Below are 19219 nucleotides of genomic sequence, written 5' to 3'. Positions count from 1 at the left end.
ATAAACTCTTTGTTTCAGTGTATAACCCTCAAGTCTATTCTTGTTAAGCAAAGCTATCATTGGTTGGAAGGTTATACTTTCCTGGCAGCTTAAATTTTAAAATTAATTAATTAATTAATTAATTATTCAAAGCATGCCTTTCCCTCTCAGGATTGCTGCACAAATCTCTGGAATAGCTGGAATAATTAGGTCAACAGTTACACTCTTTGTTTCAGTGTATAACCCTCAAGTCTATTCTTGTTAAGCAAAGCTATCATTGGTTGGAAGGTGTTACTTTCCTGGCAGCTTAAATTTTAAAATTAATTAATTAATTAATTAATTATTCAAAGCATGCCTTTCCCTCTCAGGATTGCTGCACAAATCTCTGGAATAGCTGGAATAATTAGGTCAACACTTACACTCTTCTTTTTGCAAAAGGACCAGGTATTTGGTTGAAATTCAGAAAGCACAATAAACATTTTTAAAGTTAAGTCTCACTAATATTTCTGAGGAAAGCTGGAAGTAACTAGATATACCAATCTCTCTGATTTCTCTTCTTCTTCCAGGCTGCAGATGGCTGAGGCTTATCCTTTCCGACTCTGTCACTGAAAGCAAAGGGGATATATTCTGTCTTTAAATACTATCAGCCTTATGATTTCTGTCCACCTATTTCTCACAGTCATTTACCTCAAGCTTCTTTGTTTACTTACTATCCTTAATTCTCTGTTCTTCTCTGAAGTCATCGATGAACATGGGTCTTCAGGCTTTCAGGGTAACCCTCATAGAAGAGTCTCCAAAAACCTTACCATGTTACATGAACAACAGGATGAAGTCCTAATCCCAAAGCATGTTGCCTCAATTCACAGAACAAAGTCACTCCACAATCTGACCCCTGCTTACCTCTCCAGTCTCATCTCCTCCACAGATCTCTCCTTACATACTGTGCTACAATCATATCCAAAAGGTACATTTAAACCTGTCTCACTACCTGGCTATGCCTTCCTCTCTTTTTCATATTGTAAGACAGCAAAGCACGAAACAAGACAATGCCTTTCTGTCTTGAGTAAGAAATCTGGGCTTCTTCCTCATATGAAGTCTTATCTGATATAACAACAATGCCTCAGGCGGATCAAGGTTTCTTTCAGTTCCTTGAGCCCACCAAGTTTGGACAATGGGCATGGGCAACACTTAAAGAGAGGAAGGAGCTCGGCAGGTCACAAAGAATGGCCTCTGGTAATATATCATTTCTAATCCCAGATACAACCAATTATGAGAGTATAGAAAGAAAGAGGGACACTGTCAACTACATTAAGATTAGGAAGGGAAGTCGCAAATACAGAATAGGGAAGTGTGGCTATGTAGTGATGAACCTTTTAAAGCTTTCTGTGCTGGAAGTTTGCCACCACTGGGGGTGAGTATAGTACTGCAGGAAAACCAGACTTTGAAATCACATGACACAGAATACAAGCTTCCCTCCTGAACAGTTACCTATGTGACATTAAACTGTGTGCTTAATGTATCTGATCCTTTTAGTAACCGCCTTCAATCATTTTTGGGACCTGCTACATCGTATACTCTATGGGGGTAAATTCTCTATTACAGTCACCTATCTGAAGCACATAAAACAATTATGGCTCTTTCATCAAATGCTCAGTATGTGCTAGGACTGTTTTAGGTGTTTTACACAGGGCTGGGGTGTGGCTCAGTGGCAGAGCACTTGCATAGCATGCACAAGGCCCTGGGTTCCAACTCCAGCACCACAAAAACTAAACTGCATGTTTTACACTGATTAAGGTTACCATTTCATACCCTCCCAACTACATAAAGTACTAGTACTTTAACAAGCTAAGTACCTAGCAAACATTAAGCATACAAGAACTATTCCCAACCATGCAACAGTCCACATTTCAGAAATCCTTATTTCTACTTTCCTTTACAATCTCTTCTAGTAAAACACATTATTTCTCAGAGTCAAAGCAATGAATTTTAATTTTTGTTTCACTTAATCTGGGTGAAAATTTTCAACTGGATGTAACTTGGCTTTATGAATTGAAAAAAAGCCACAAAAGAACACTAGAAGAATAAAAAAATAAATAAAAATATCAGATTAGTTTTTAAAATAAATTATTAAGTTTTCTTAAAGCCAATTAAGCTCTTAATTTATAACAAATAGCTACATGGACATTAAACGATATATATAATAATACTTAAAATCACAAAGAATAAAACAATTCCATCATTTCAGATAGCAGTAATGATTTTATTATTTAACATTAAGAAGAAAAACATTTTAGTTGGGTTCTTTACATTTTCCTTTTAAAAATCACAGCTTTTAAAGTTTTGTGAAAATCTATCTAAGGCACTTTACACATTTCTGTGCTTTCTTAAGTATAGAAACATTACCTGAGCAAATGTTTATGTACTAGGATCTTTACATGTGGGAATGATATGGAATTGTAAGAAACACCTTTCAAGATACGTTACACATTCAATAAATGTTAGATACTGCTGTCATCTTTAAAATCCTGTCTAAACCGCACAGGAACTCTGTAATATAGGTACTAGCTTGCTGAATTTTTCAGATGAAGACTCTAACGCTCTCTCACAGCTGCTAAATAGCAGTACAGGAATTTAAACCCCTTATTTACTCAACTCCCAAACCTCTGCACTTTTTTCTTTGTGGGTTCTCAAAAATATTATCCCACAACTCACAGCATCTGGGAACTTACTAGCAATCCAAATTCTCAGTCCTGCCCCAAGCCAAGTAAATCAGAAATTCTGGGGATACAGCTCAGCAATTTGTTGTTTTGTTTTAGAAATCTATATTTTAATAAACTCTACACAATTCCAAAGCATGCTGAAGTTTAAGAACCAGTAGCCCCACAGCATGGCACTCTACTGTATCAGTTACTACACAGATCTAGTTCTGGACTAAATGTTTTTCCTTACTCCTGACTAAATCCACTTTTCAATGTCCTGTTCTGCCTTTAAAAATACCATCAAAGCCGTATGCCTGTAATCTCAGCACTCAGGAGGCTGAGGCAGGACTATTGCTGTGAGTTGGAGACCAGACTGGGCTACACAGTGAGTTCCAGGTCAGCCTCAACTACATAGTGAGATCCTGTCTCAAAAAACCAAAAATAAATAAATAAATAAAAGTACCATTGATGTCAGAATTTTATAAATCCTGAGCAACAGCCCACTTCTTTCCCATAACATGCACGGTTACACATAGACACACAGTAGAAACCCAGTAATGAGTACTGACACTATTAGGAGTTTAGGCTTCTGAAGGCAGGCAGGCCTGGATTGAATTCTAACTCTACCACTTACTAGATGCATTACATCAGCAAGTAACAGTTTTCTGACACTGTGTCACCTTTAAAATATAGAAAATAGTTCTATCATGAGATTGTTAGAATAATTAAATGGAATTAGAACATATGGCATACTGGATAAAAGTACTAGCAGATACTGAGTAAATTAAGGCACTTACAATTACGTTATTAATATAACATACATTTCTGTACCCTCTACTCCATACACATGCACACACATACATGATGGCAACTGAAAAATCAATACAACCTCATACTCCCCAGAAAGACTAAGGTTTGGAACTCAGCATATGATTTCCTAACACACACATTTTTTGTCTATTAGTTAAGTAGAAGAACCACTTTTAATTCTATTTTGTAAGACATGGACAATGTGTAATCATATCCATAAATGTGGCAAGAATAAAATAAATTTCATATGGATCTGAATGGATTTGTAGAGGAAAGATACTGGCTCTAAGAGATACCTATAATTGCAGCTTAAGATCACTGCCTGTGATCTCTTAACCACGTAAGACAGATCTAAACTCAGGCTGGGGATTTAGCTCAGTGGTTTCGCCACCTACCTTGCAAGTGCAAGGCCCTGAGTTCGATCCCTGGTACCAAAAAGAAAAAAAGACAGACCCAAACTAGCAATTGTCAGCAACTGTTTTACTCAAAGGAGACTTTCAAAATAACAGAGGTGGCTGAAAAAGATACCATGCTCCTAAAAGTAGGTTAGGACCACCTTCAATCTTTAACAAATTCAAGAAGACAAGAATGGCAGGAAATGAGCCTACAACCAGACTGGTCCCTTAAATCAAAAAAAGGAATGTACCATGGCCTGAGCAGTAAGATAAAACTCACATTTCCTTCTGCGGACAAAACAAAAAAGAGACAGCTGAGAATTCCACCCCACCCACCAGATGCTCTGTATATCACATGGGGTCAGCAGTTAATGCAAACAGAGCTATGGAAGGGCTCCATTCATACACAAGAGCCAACAGCTTTCTTGGTTTAAAAAACAAACAAACAAACAAAACTCTGACTGTGTAAGTGAGGTTCTTCATGCTAAAGGATAAGTGCCCAAGTTAAAACTCTCATGTGAAAGGACACAAAAGGAAACAAAACTCTCTGGAAAAATGTGTATATATAAGAAAAGGTATTCAAGATGTGCACTGCCAGCTCATTAGTCAAGCAAAAAATTGGCATACCTTTCAGAAAAATGTAATTAGTATGTCCCTGCTGATAAAAATATATTCTCAATGTTCTATGTGAATGGAGCTATTTATGGATTTCTGAAATACTGATTCAAAAGGGCCAACTTTATGAATGTAGTTGTCTTATCTCAGGTGTTACAGCAAATTCCAAAGAGGCAATGAAAATCTTTAATCTTATAATGAACACATTCTAACTTTAAGATACAAATTTTCCTGTCATAATTACTCCCTCTGTAAGATAAAATAATTCCTTCTAATTCATAGATTTGTCAGATCAATAAAACAAGATGAGTTGCTAAAATGTACACAGAAAGGTTCAAATAAATAGCCTAACCCCACACAAAAATCTTAGAATATGGTAGTTAAAATTCAGTTCATACAGTGTCATTCCTCGGTTTTCACTAATAGAGAGCCTCATTATTAGGAGGATACTGCCTCATCTGAGAGATCAAAGTAAAGTGACCTTCCAGGTCACAAAGTAAAGTGGTTCCAGGTCACAAAGTCCTCCTGCGTGGTTTTATCTCTTGACTAATGAACTACAGTGGCCTGCATTCTCATTCAGTTCAAAAATGTTAACCAAGAAAAGACCTCATCTTTGGCTAATCATATATTTATAACCATCCACACATGGGGAAAATCTCTTTCCTGAAGATGAGATTTTTATTCTACTTGAGAACATTTAATCGAAACACTCATTCTGTGATAGACGTTCAAGTAACAATGACAGCAGTAGGTTGCAGGTGTAGCTCCTGTGCTTAGTTAGCAAATAACAGGCCCTGGATGCAATGCCCAAAACCCAAAGGGAGAAAAGAGGAAGGAACAGAAAGCATGGGGGAGAGAAAGACAGAGACAGAAAGACAGACAGGGAGAGGGATGGGCACAGGGAAGGATAGATGGAAGAGAACCAGACACAAAGTCCCTGTCCTCAATATGCACATAACAGACTAAATGGGAAAGGGCTTACACACCTAAATTGTGTAATAAAAAGTCTGTACATAGTTGTTGAGACAAGGGAAGAAGTGATGGATTCCACAGGAGAATTCAGACTCATGTAGGTCTCCACAGGGACAAGTTGCAAGAAATAAATACTGAAAGATGAACAGGTTTTCTCTGTACATGTGTTGAGAATGGAAGGTATATTTCAGAACAAGAAAGAGATTCTGTAACAGTTTACAGGATCAAAAATTTGCTTAGACTGAGTTGGAACTGGCTTACATGAAAAAAACTATCACTTTTTGCCCATTTGGTTCATGACTAAACTTTGATATACATCAGAATCACTTGAAGAGCTTACTAAAAAATGGCTTTCTTGGCCCCATTCCCAGGCATTCTGTAGATCTAGGGTCAGGCCTGAAAATTTGCATTTCTACCAAGTCCTAGTGATGTTCACACAGCTTCTGGTGATCTGGGGCCTCACTTTACATATGTCCTAGAGCAGCCCGGGTGGCAATCATTTCAGTTCATCTCTCATACCAATTATTGATGTGACTAAGTAAAAAGAAATGGCAAATGGAATTCAAGGCTAAAGACCACCTCTAAGTATGCCTGTCATACAGGAATCAGTTTTCCAATCACCAGGTCAAGTGAGGACGTATCAATTTGAGACTGAAAAATCAAACTATACTCATATGTAAGGATTAAACAAAAAGAACAAGAATCTTGAGGTAAAATCCTTGTTTCATCTCTTCCTAGCTATGTTGCTTCAAGATACAATATAGATGTCACAAGAGTAAAGCAATCAAGTAAGTCACTTTACACGGAAAGTACTCAGCAAAAGGTAGTTCCTCTTCCCTTTCTAAGCAAAGGGGAAGAGCTCTCAACCACACTACATGCAAAAGATTCAAGAGAAAGCAATGCATTGTAATTTTTATGTTTTTATACTATGTCAAAATAAAGGAAATGGATCTTGTTTAAAATCAACCTATATTTAAAGATTTTATCCATCATCTATCTGTGCAATACACTTTACATGCAATCACCTCAGCTGGTCCTCAATACCACCTTTGAAAGTTTTAAAGACATAATTGCTCTTCCTTGGGTTCCCAACAGAGGGCCTCCTCCTAAATTGTTTGTTCTCTATTACTAGAAATCTTAAAATACCAAGTTATTTTAAAAAGTGTTCTGTAGAAAGGTCCTGAAATGGTGTTGACCTATGCAATTTTGTCTGTTCTAAAAATGTCAAGGAAAAATAAGAAAAAATTACTTACAAGTGTAAAGCCCATTAATTTGAAAGCAAGTTTCTGGAAAAGGATTTAAAAGTCCAACAGAATTTGAAACTAAAATTCTTGCCCAGTAAAACCATCAAAAGCTAAATTGAGGAACACTTGACTTCCTTATTTTCTCTGGCAGTAGTGACAAAGTATCATTATTTAAACACAGTTCTCAGATCTGGCTGGTCAGGGCCACCAGTCTACAAAATGTCAGAGCAGATGCATCAGAAATGAATTGTTAAGGCAAGGCAAGTAATCCATTTAAAAAATGAGAAGGCTGATAAGACTACATGGGAGCACAATGTAACCCAACTGCCAAGTGAGAGTCACAGGTTATTTTAGCTCCTGCTGTAGAAACACCTTTCCCAGGAAGAACAATAAATAAAAATGTGCTATTATTAAACTAGTCTTTTTCCTTACAATAAGGCAAGTGAGAACCATTAAGCTCAAATAACATGAGTTCTATTGCTCTTCAAATAACTAGCTTAGCAAATTATACTTATTCAGGAATATTTTTAAACTTAAAATTTTTTTAAAAGTTTTATAACATCCCCTTCTGACCATAATGTCTGCACTTGTACTCTCACCTTCTGGTACTGTTTGAGCTCTGAGGTCTGCTCTAAACCACATTCATCATTGAACAAACCACATTCATCCATTGCACAAGGTAAGGACCTGGGATTTAGATCAGTGGTGCTGCTGTCTGCCTCGCAAGAGCAAGGTCCTGAGTTCAATCCCTGATACCAAAAAAAAAAAAAAAAAAAACCCAAAAACCAGAGACAAACCAAAACCAACCAAACAAACAAACACTGCACAAGGTACAAGTCTTCACCAAAACTGGAAATACAAGTTCAGAGTGAAGAAAATTCCAACAGTGTAGCAAAAAATCATCTTAAATTTTTCTCAAGATGTAAATGCAAGCCTAATATATATGCTCTTCTGATTTCTCTCCTTTAAATGGGCTTTTGAGCCATTCACAAGATTTGAAGACTACATCCACACAGCTGTTAGCTATCCAATAGAAACCTCACTTTCCTGGATATAAAGTAGAAATATTAAGCAAGTCCTGTATGACTGTTGTGAAGATTCAGTCAGGCACATGTATGTAATATGTATTAAGTGCTGGCCATAGTACCTTATCAAAACAAATACCAGTATCCAGGTTCCAATATCCTACTTTCCCATTCCTTGGAAAAACAGAGAACAATAACATCTTAAAGGAATGGTCCTTATTTTAATATGAAGTTAAAACAAATTAAGTCCTGTTTCGCATATTACAAATAGAGAGATAGATCCAGTGCCACATATTTTTTCTTATGATGTTTTTCTGCTGTCCTCCTAGACGCTGTTACATGCAAAAACATTTGGTACTGAGAAAAAAGAAGAGAGAAAGGAGAACATAATAAACCAGATCTGTTGGGTTTCTGGAAATGTTTTGTAATTGGAATGGCTCTTCCCCCTTGAAAATCTAATAGTGAGTGTTAACCCAAACATATGACAGGTAATAACTATTATCCCATATATTGCCTTGGAACAGGAGTTATATCTCATATTTGAGTATGTTGTCAAATTAAACATCTTTAAAGTGCTTTGTAAAATATTTACTTTGCAGGGAAAAAAAATGCCTTTTGGGTTTCCTGAGGAAGACCTAGATATAGATATATGTTCAACAGAAAAAAAAAAAAATCTTAGAAACATAAAGGAGCAAGTTTATGATTGAAGAATCTAAGGAATGCAACCCAAGTTTTTCCTTCTTTAAATGCCCTTATAATCATTTTAGTTAGATCATCAGCCTAGAAAATTAACCATGTGGGTCAGTGGCAGGCCCAGCAATCTCCTCAGGAGTTACAGCTGCATATAACATTAACCATACAGTGGCCTAAACCTAATGGAAACCTCTGGAAATCAGTCAAAAACATTATTCTAATATAGAAAAAGCATCTAAGTGAAGGAGCTACGCTTATGTTCTAGGGCCCTGACCTCTGTCTCACTGATCCGGGGCTAATAAGTCAGCATTCTCTTGAGGAAGCTCTAAGTACAAAGACGAACACATACTTTATTGAGATGTTATTACTGGCTTCCTTGTGTCAAGTTGTAATTCATATTTTATTCTGACTACTTCTACTTCCGAGGGATTTCAAATATTAGCTGTAAATGATTCTCCATGCTTCTACAGCTCACAGACATTGTAACCCTTAGAAAGGATTTCACCAAGAAAGAAGCTCAATCCTATCTTTTCGAATATTCTTCCCTTCTCCCAGTGTTCCAAGTGCACAATTTTCTCTTAGCCTATCTATTCCAAGACTTATACTATAGTTTCTCTGTGCTTAGTAGTTTGAGTCTTAAATTCAAGCCAACTCTTATCAGTTGCATTGCTTCAACTAGATCAGCCTTCTGCACCATGGCTAATTATCTGCAGATTCTACTAAGTGATCACATTTATCATAGCCACCTATAAGAGTTCAGGAAAATCCCTCAATCTTTTTCTCACTCTTCCAGAAAACTGGGTTCAATCATTCCTAAAGTATGATTCTTATGACTCATCAAGTTTTTGAGGGTTTTTTGTTTTGTTTCACTAGGCCTGACCTCTGTCACAGTGTCCACTCTTACATGTAGAGCTGACTCTGACACAGTCACTTGGGTGTAAAATGATGAGAGGACAAAAGAAATCAGTCCTTGGTAATTAAGTACGGGATTCATCCAAGTCTCCTTATTCTTGACACTTACTGTCTCCTTGTACCTTGGGCCTGAAATAAGGAGCGCCCAAAACCCTTTTCCTCCTCCTTTGGAAATCTAAACATTTTGCTTCCTTTTCAGCTGTTAGTCTAGGGGAGGATTTAGTTGGCATCGCTAGTGTCTGATTGCTAGGTTGCTAGGTCTGGTTGTACTTAGTGTGTGGGGGTGGGGTGGAACCAATTTTGTTTGCTTCATAAATACCAACCCCTCCTTCATGTGCTTGGCATTTTCTTTTAAAATCTGACTACATCCCTCATCCCTTACCTTCTTAGAGGAAAAAGGCTGTACTTTTTATGTTAACAGTGTGAAGAACCCTGGTGCCAAGAAGTACATGTATTATGTTCCTTAAAAAAAAAAGCAAGCACTCACATGGTCTTCAGCAAACAAGTGGTTCAGATCACCGGTCTGATAAGAACTACAAGATAATTCGAGACTAAAAGAGATATACGCACTGTTTCTAGCATTTTTTTTTTTCAATTTGAAGTTTCATGGGCTTGATGTATCTCTAGAATATAATTCTATCAGATACATGTAATGTTATGGTCTGGACCTTAAATGTCAACCAAAGGCCATGTGCTCAAGGCTTGGTCTCCAGTTTGTGACATTAATGGGAGAGAATGGCATGTCGGAACACCTCGAAATGGTAGGTAAGGCCTGAGAATAATTACATCATGGAGAGGGGCTGAAGAAAATAATGGGACCCTGGCCCGTTGTCTTTGTTTTCGTATACACTCCCTGCCAAGATGTTCTGCCTCACCACAGGCCCAAAGTGAGAGGATCAAATAATCATAAAATAAAAAGCTCTGAAGCTATGAGCACAAACCTTGTCTCCTCTTGACTTTCTTACCCATTTTGTCACAGTGACACAAAGTTCAGCAATATACACATTCAACTATGCTTCCCAGAGCTGGAAAGTCTGGAAAGCTGAGGCATAAGGATCCCAAGTCCACACTGAGAAAATTAGCAACTTTATGAGATCCTGTTTTAAAATTAAAAAAAATAATCAAAGGGCTGAGAAAGTAGCTCAGCACCAAACATTCTGGGTTCAATCTCCAGTACAGATGTGAGTGCACATAGACATACACCCTACTTCACAGAACACTAAAGATTCCTTCACAATTATAAGGATGGATACATAAACACAATAAGGATATGGTTAGCATGGTCATTTTCCGTGTTACCAACACCTTCAATCACAAAGATGATATCACTATTCAGGCCCATACAGGGTAAATTAATAAATGAAACCTGAAAAACAATGAAAAGACAGTTGTTCTACCCAAAAAGAGCAAACCACTAAAATTTCAGTTTTAACTAAATTATTTTTCACTCACTCTATGAATGCTTACTGAGTACCTATTACTATTAAAAATGGTTGTTAGACCTTGGTTGAGAATTACATTTGTTTAAAAAGCATGTGTATCCACAAAGGTAGACAAAATGTTCTGTTCAAACCTCAAGCAATTTATTACTTGAACAAGCCCCCATCTATTCCAGGACATAGCTTGAAAAGAACAAGGGTGTCCTATTTTAGGAAAATCCAATATACAAAAGGTGCTTCCAAACCAGACAACATTTTGGGTGCTTAATTACTTAAATCGTCTTCTTATAATGTCAAATTCCTTTGGAACAAATATTACATAAATTTGCCACCACCTTATCAGTCAAGAATGTATCAAGTGGTCTGAGAAAAAATAAGAATTATGAAGTATCCTCTTTGTATGATACAACAAACTGGTCATAATTTATGTGGTCTGCCAAAATCATGAGGAAAACATCTCACAAACACAAACCGCTACAAAATAACTCATTTATTCTCCTCACAAGTGTCAATATCATGAAAGACAAACAGAGAAACTGTTACTGATGAAGGGACTAAAGAGTCATAAATACAATGAGTAATAATGGATTAAATTCTAGCTTGCAGAAGGGAAAGAATGCTATTTAAAAACATTACTGGGATAATTATACAAGAGTATTACATAAATGTTACAATTCCTATTTTTGTTAATTGTAATACAGTTATGAAAGAGAACCTAGTTCTTATGAAATACATGCTGAAATATTTAGAGGCAATGGGGCATTAATGCCTACTACTTTCAAATGACTCAAAAAAATTAAAATTAAAAATTAAAATATTCAATATAGATATGTGAGTGTGACTAAATGTTAATGAGATGAAGTGAATTCTTTTACCTATAAGTTTAAACTTATTTCAACAAAGCACTTTCAGATGTTAAGAACACATGAAATGGAAGATTAAATCTGAATTATTCTTAAGAAAAGGGGATTTTATTTGTGAAAGTCTCTGTCATAGTATATGACCTGAGATTTTCACATTTTATGGAAGTTATAGATTTAGTAAGACAGCTTTGCATAAAGAAGAAAATGGATTTGCGTCACAATATCTGTGGAAAGCCCTACCCTTGCCACTTATTAGATTACCCATCTTGGGCTTATGGGTTTTTTTTTTTTTTTGGTGAATGATGAAAGTAACAACACAGCTTCCTCCACCTCACAACTTTGCTGTGAGAACCAAATGACATAAGGTATGCAAATATGCTTTTTAAACTTTTTAAACTACCTGAATATTAGCTATTATCTTTAAGGAATGTCATCTACAAAAATTATGGGCGATACAAGAAAGATTTCCACACCAGCAGGTAAATATTTACAAAAAACCAAATAGAGAAAGAATAGCTCCTAAATTACATCAAATACCACCTACATTCAGATATGAACAATAAATGAAAATACATTGGTTTCCCCCCTCCCAAAAGGTAATTTAGCTATGAAATATAAAAACAAAGCCAAATTTATATTACATTCAATTTGATGAGAGTCAATTATGTGCTAAGTAATATTCCTCAAGATTGTCTATTTATACCTTTAAAAATAGCTAAAAAGAACTAAAATTTATTTTTCCTCAAACTTAAACTACCTGAAAATGCCAGGGCTAGCAAATATGAATTAGGAGAAATCCCAGTATTCCTAAATGTCCGACAGCCCTAAGTTTTCAGAGGTACTTCGAACTTGGGACCTAGGCAGGCGGCAGCAGGCAAGCGGCACCACTAAGCCAAATCCCCAGCCCCAGAGGCACTAAGGTTTTGAGAGCACACAGAGTCATGTGCTATACCAAGGTTCAGGGAAGACAGGCCCAAGGGAGACCACCTTGCAACATGTCAAATCCTACAAGATCTAGCTTTTTCTTCATCTCTTCAGTCTCCTGGAGACCAGAGCCCAGCTGCCTCTTAGGGAAGTAAGAAAGTCCCCAGTCACTGTTTTATAACTCCAATACCTCAAGATAGTTTTCTCTTTAGAGAGTTTGTACTTGTTCCCCTGGCCTAGATAGAATATTACATGTATGGCTGGCTCTTTCCAGTCATTCAGGTCTCAAATTAAATAGCACTCTCCTCTTTCTTGACTATTCAATCTAAAACAAGCCCTAGCTACGCACGATCATATTTTCTTGTTTTACTTATTTTCACAGAGCTTTTCTTCCTAAATTTTCTCTCTGTTTTTTTTTTTTTTTTTTTTTTTTTTTTTTTTTTTTTTTATGTTTTTTTTTTTTTTTTTTTTTTTTTTTTTTTGGTACCGGGGATCAAACTCGGCTCCTTGCACTTGCAAGGCAGGCGGCAGAATCATTGAGCTAAATCCCTGGCCCCCTAAATTTTCTTATAAGTAAGCCATCTGCCTTACTATAATAAGTACGGGGCTGGGGATTTAGCTCAGTGGTTCCGGCATCTGCCTCACAAGCAGCAAGGGACCAAGTTTGATCCCCGGTACCAAAAAACATATATGAGTATGAAGAGAGAAGGGACCCTCCTGTTCTACTTATGGCTAAATCTTCAGCATTTAGAAAAGGACTTAACACAGAGGACATCTGAATCAAAGTTATGCCCCAGCTCTACTCTAGTCCAAATCCTCAGCTCTAGTATAGTTCAAAATTCACTTTTAGCCAGGCATGGTGGCACACACTTGTTATCCCAGCACTCGGGAGGCTGAGGCAGGAGGATCACTGCAAGTTCAAGACCAGCGTGGGCTACATAATGAGTTCCACGTCAGTCTCAACTACATAGTGAGACCCTGGCTCAAAAAACAAAAACAAAAAAAATTTTTTCATTTTTAATCCTGATATATGAATGAAATAAACTCCAAGAATAAAACGTTATGTCTCAAATGGAATCTAAGTTTCTAGAATTCCTCCTCCCTTGACTCATGTTATAGCTTAAATCTAGATGTCCCCTAAAAAGGCTCATATACTCCTAGATGGGGATTTTTGGGAAGTGGCTGGATCAAGGGTATGTGACACTGTATTATGCTGTGATAACTGGGTCAGTGCACACACTGGTTTAGCATAGTCCTGGTGTGTGGATAGTGGGAAGGCCCATCCTGGATGTGTAGCCTGAAGGGATTAAAGGAGGAAAGAAGGCTGTTTTGTTCCTTCTCACCCACCACACCATGGACTGTTTCTTCTCTGCCTTGGAGTCAGCTAATTATGGACTAACACCTCTACAAACTGTGAGCGAAAATAAACCTTGCTTTCTTTAAATTGTGGTATTTTGTCTTAGCAATAAGAAAGTAAGACAGCTCAACTTTATCTGTGGGATTCCCCCCACACACACTGTTCACTATTTCAATTCAAACTAAACACACACACACACACACACACGCATGCAGAGAGAGAGAGAAAGAAAAAGAGAACTGAGTGAATTGGGAATTGAACTCAGGACCTTGTGATTACAAAGCGAGCAGAAGAACCATCACTGACTAAATCCCTGGAACTGCCTTATATTTTAAAAAGCTCATCTATTCTCACAATCAAAAGTATCAATTTTTTAGAGAGGAATTATTTCTACTTAAAACCAACTGCACTGCTCCAGTCCCAAGCCTACATCTTAAAGAACAAGCTCATCACCTCCTCCTTCCCTTTGTCTGACAATAGTTATCAGCTGTTACACTCAGTTTCTCAATCAACTGTCATTTATTGATTTTTCGTTCACTCCCCATATTCCATGAAGTATTTGGCCCTGTTGTTTCTTTCAAAATATGTCTTGTACCTGCCACCAGCTCTCTATTTTCTCTTACTAATCCATCTAGAACACCATACAGAAAGAATATTGCTAAACTTGTCCGTGTTTTAAACCATCACTAATGGAATCTTAACTGCAATTCTTAAAAACCCATCCTGCAGTAATCAATACTTTTGTGGAGACTAAAAATACCTGAACTAGTAATGTAACACAAAGTCTGTACTTTCTAATGCAAGTTTATACTCATGAAATCAGAGCTGGCAGAAAAGGAAACAAAGATGTATCTTGTTGAGCTACTAGCCCCCAAAGCTTCAAACCACTGCTCTACATATTCCATTGTGAACATTTCATCAGAACAATTCATTAAAGTAGCTTCATTACATTCAATAGTACTGGTGCTACCTGTATAATGTGGAACTATTTTTTAACTATTGCAACTTACTCAGGGCACATAGCTTATTTTTTTAAATTTACAGATAAAAATTCTCAGAACTCAGTGTTTTCCTTATTTAACAGCAGTTTCTCTACAAAACTGAAGATACAGTACTCGCTATTAACAGATCTCAAACATAAACAGAAAAGCTGCAACATAATTTTGCTGTTCATTGCTTTTTTATTTTGGTACAGGGAACTATCCAATGCACTGCCAATAAACTGCTACTTTTCTTAATCAAAAAGAGTATAAATTGCTGTGACTTGACTCACTCATTGAGAATGGAATACACTGTCAATCTCCTTTTCAAAAAGGGCTAACAGACTGCCTGCCCCTATCCGTAACTGCTGCTGAATACTACTTCGTGAAATCTGAAGTTGAGAATATTCATCAGTAGAGCCTGTCCAATCCCTTGAAATATATAATCATATGTGAAGCACTTAATTTATTAGCACTAATCCTCAGAGCTTAGCCTTGTTTCCGTAACAAAAGTTTTTAAAATTTAAGACTTAAATGGTTCCTATTACCAAATAAGACATGCTTAAATCAGTTTTATTACTGATGAGCTGTGCCACTTTATCACAACCTACTCAGGCCTCATCTTCTCATCCCTAAGACAAAACAATTGAAACATATAATATCGAATGTCTATTAAGTCTACAGTTCTCAAGACTCCATGACTGCATGATGAGAAGACTTCTGATCTCTTTACCACCATCTTATCCTCCCTAATTAGCCTTCACACTACCATCAATAAATTTTCCCAAACTACTACCGTATTAGCTTCATAATACTGTTACAACAGATTACCACGAAGTTAATGGCTTAAAATGCGCACAAATTTATTTTTGCACAATTCTGGATTTCAGAAGTCTACAATGACATTATACACCAAAATCAAGGTATCAGCAAGAATATGTTCCTTCCAGAGGCTCTGGAGAGAGAAAGTGTTCATTTGCTTTTTCCAGCTTCTAAGGGGCTATAATCCTTGGCTCAGGGGCCCTTCCTCTACTTTCAAAGCCAGCAGTGTGGCATCTTCAAATCCAATACTGACCCTTTACTCTCTTTATACCTTCTCTTTCTTATAAGGACCCCTGTGATTACAATGGAATTATGGGATTATAATTCAGGATAATCTAAACCCATAGTCTTCTCACTGAACTACATCCCTCAGCCCTTCTTTGAAACAGGGTATCAGTGAATTGTTAAGTTTCCCAGGGCTGGGTTAAACTTAAGTTTCATGCCTCAGCCTCTCAGAATGCTGGGATTACAGTCAGGAAGCACCATTCCTGGCTGAATTAATTGCACTCTTTAAAGAGAAAATTCATGATATACAAGGGGTAACTGGAAATCATGGTGAATGTTTAATTTTAAAAAATTATTATGGAACACACTGCCACTAACTCCCTTAAAAATATTCACCCTCACTTCAAAAATATTCCATCATTCTCTTCACTTTCTGAAGAGGTTCTGGAAGTCTGCTTGTGACTGTCTTTGCAAGACAGGATCACAAAAAACTGTTGAATGACATCCAATGAAAAGGCAAGCTTATAAAAACATGGTGTCTGTCCTTATCCACCTTATTTATTGCACCACGCAACTTCTTCCCCAATGAAAATGACCAAGAAAACAAATGCTTTCAACTGATTTAGACATCAAGGCAGCCACAACTAAAACTCACAAAACAGGAATTCCAGAACTGCTTCAGAAAGTGGCAAGAACAATAGGATAACTGTATTCCAAATGAGGGGGAGAATTCTGAGGGGAATTAATGGCAAGGTGTCTTATACTGTAATAAAATTTTTAAAATTCAGATGTACCATATTATCATACTTTGTATGAATTATATGTCAATAAAGGTTTTGGAAAAAATCTAAGGTGCTCAATTCACACACAAGCCTACTAGTGAACACAAATCATATCCAAGTAGTCTGGACAGCAAATAAGAACATAAATTACCTTCTAAGAACATACGTTTTTCTTTGTAGATTACATATAATAAAAATCAACCATGCTGAAGAATTCTACGTATGTCCCATATTGAAAAGATAAATTATTAACACAGCATAGTTAAAAATAAATACATATTATAAAACAAACAGCAGCTTTAACTATCAACTGCCCACCTGAGGTCACAAAGCAACATCTCCACCCCTTTGTTTTCTTTCTGAACAGAGCATCAATCATCATAAGCTTATCATCTCCCATGATTTCCAACACAACTCCATCTGGGCAGTTTCCACGGCCCATTGCCCATTCCCTTACCACTCATCCGACACCATGCTTTCTGTCTCCCATTACCCCACCGTCTGCCTTTCTGTAGGGAGCTTTCAACCAACTAAACAGTCCTTATTCTTTAGAGCCCGATTCCAATTCTATAACAGAGAAATTCCACATCCTCTCCATATCATGGCAACTGAACATTGACCAGCCTCTCAGACTCTAACTAGCTCTCACTACTAGGTACTTTTCTCCACCTCAATGCAACCAGTTCATTTTTTCAACAGTAAAATAAGCAATCCCCTAGAGTTTACCTTTGTCCAGCCCTGACTTGCTCATTTATCTACTTCATCTTATCACTTCCTCCCTTCAGGGAGTCACATCAGTTTTACCCATAGTCCTCAGGGAAACAGCACTCTTGTCAATGACAGAGTGCCACCTAGTTGAATATGGAGTAACTCACAATGGCAGAGGAGACCTCCAACTCTACTTTTACAGAATGTACTGCAGGTTGGGGCCAGGGATTTAGCTCAGTGGTGCCACGCAAGGTCCTGAGTTTGATCCCTGGTACTGTGAAGAAAGACAAGAAAGGCAGGGTGGGGGAAGATGTACTGCAGGTAAAAGAAAGAAGCCACAGAACTATTTGCATGGCAACTTGTTTCAAATATACATCTTTGTTGCCCTGACTAGATTAGCTTGCAAGTTTTACAGGTATTATTCCTTCTCAGCTCAGTTCCATACATATATTAATCAATTAATATGATTAAATCAAAATCATTATTAGTGTATTACACTACGAATAGTGTGAATAAATTCCTTAATCATCTCTTTCACATGACAGTGTGATTTTATTACAACAAACACAGATAAGTACAAAATAAAAAGAAATTGTTATTTATTGTTATTATTATTTACTCACGTATAATGGAGCTTGTTGTGGATTAAGTTTCATGACCCAAGACACTGAAATATAAACAGAAGAAACAAATGAGAATAAAATAAAAATCATCACCAAGATACAAAAAGCCATCTAAACTCCTTGAATACAAGCATAGTTCAGTGAATACAATCCAAAGTCTATACTGCTGTATATAAAGCTTTCCCTAGAGGTCTAGGAAGTAAGGAAGCTTATAGACTGCAGAATTCCTTTGTATTTCAGACTCAATGTTTTCAAATATGAAAGATTCTGACTGAAAACTAGACAAGCTGGGCATAGTAATACATGCCTGTAATCCCAGCATTTGGAAGGCTGAGGCAGGAGGATTGCTATAAAATTGAGCTTACTTGAGGTCAGCCTGAGCTGTAGAGGGAGATCCCCTTAAAAAAAAAGAAAGAAAGAAAGAAAGAGAAAACAAACAAATACGGCTTCACTGTCACATAAAAAATTTTTAAAAACCAACAGTATGTTTAAAGCAGTTACTAAGACAGTACCATTGCATGTTCAGTTGTACTTTCATATAATTCCCCAAACTCACAAAATGCTGCTTACCCACAAACTTCCCAATTCCACTAGGAGATTGCTGGAAGAACACTGGCTTAAGTCCACTATAACCTTCTTGCTCACTGCCCGTCTGAGAGAAGAGTAGCTACAACTAGTCTCTGACCCTAGAAAGCCATTACCCCACCCCCAGAATTAAGAGCTAAATTCTCCATTACTGTCACTAAACAAATTCTCATAAAATCTTATGAGCAACTTTAGAGAAAATTTCCAGGTTTGTATAAAACATTCCTGAATATTAAGAATAGCATGTTCTTAAAGTTTAACTTAGTGATTTCACTAGGATATCAGAATGGCAGGTCCTTTGCTGAACACCCTGAATTTGAATATAAGCTGATCTCATCCTCATTAGAATCAGAGACACAGACCCAAGTGAAGTAGAGAAATGTTATGCACACAAGAAAAAACTAGTGATACTCTAGATCTTGCGTTTTACCATATCACAAAAACCTCACTAACAATGACTAAAATTCAACCAGCACAAATTGAAAGTTATCAATGGTCAAATGCTTAGAATGAAGAACAGGGCCTTAGTAGCCAGACGTGGTGGCCCACACCTGTAATCTCAGCACT

General features: G+C 37.0%; 1 protein-coding gene across 8 annotated transcripts in view; it reads right to left on the bottom strand.

Moving 5' to 3' along the window:
• Positions 1-18108, bottom strand: part of Akap13 (A-kinase anchoring protein 13) — a 236686-nt gene extending 218578 nt beyond the window's left edge. For all 8 annotated transcript variants that reach the window (XM_010621018.1, XM_010621021.1, XM_010621019.1 and 5 more), the window contains exon 1: positions 18068-18108. In XM_010621018.1, coding sequence (XP_010619320.1) covers positions 18068-18100 — 33 coding nt within the window. In that variant the 5' untranslated portion in view covers positions 18101-18108. The remainder of the gene's footprint in view (positions 1-18067) is intronic.
• Between the last annotated feature and the right edge of the window lie 1111 nt (positions 18109-19219).

The sequence above is a fragment of the Fukomys damarensis genome, unplaced genomic scaffold (genome assembly GCF_012274545.1).
Source record: "Fukomys damarensis isolate Sample0158 unplaced genomic scaffold, DMR_v1.0_HiC HiC_scaffold_7, whole genome shotgun sequence".
In the NCBI taxonomy this organism is placed as follows: Eukaryota; Metazoa; Chordata; class Mammalia; order Rodentia; family Bathyergidae; genus Fukomys; species Fukomys damarensis.
Note: the sequence above shows the minus strand (reverse complement) of the source record. Positions and strands in the feature narration are given on the sequence as shown.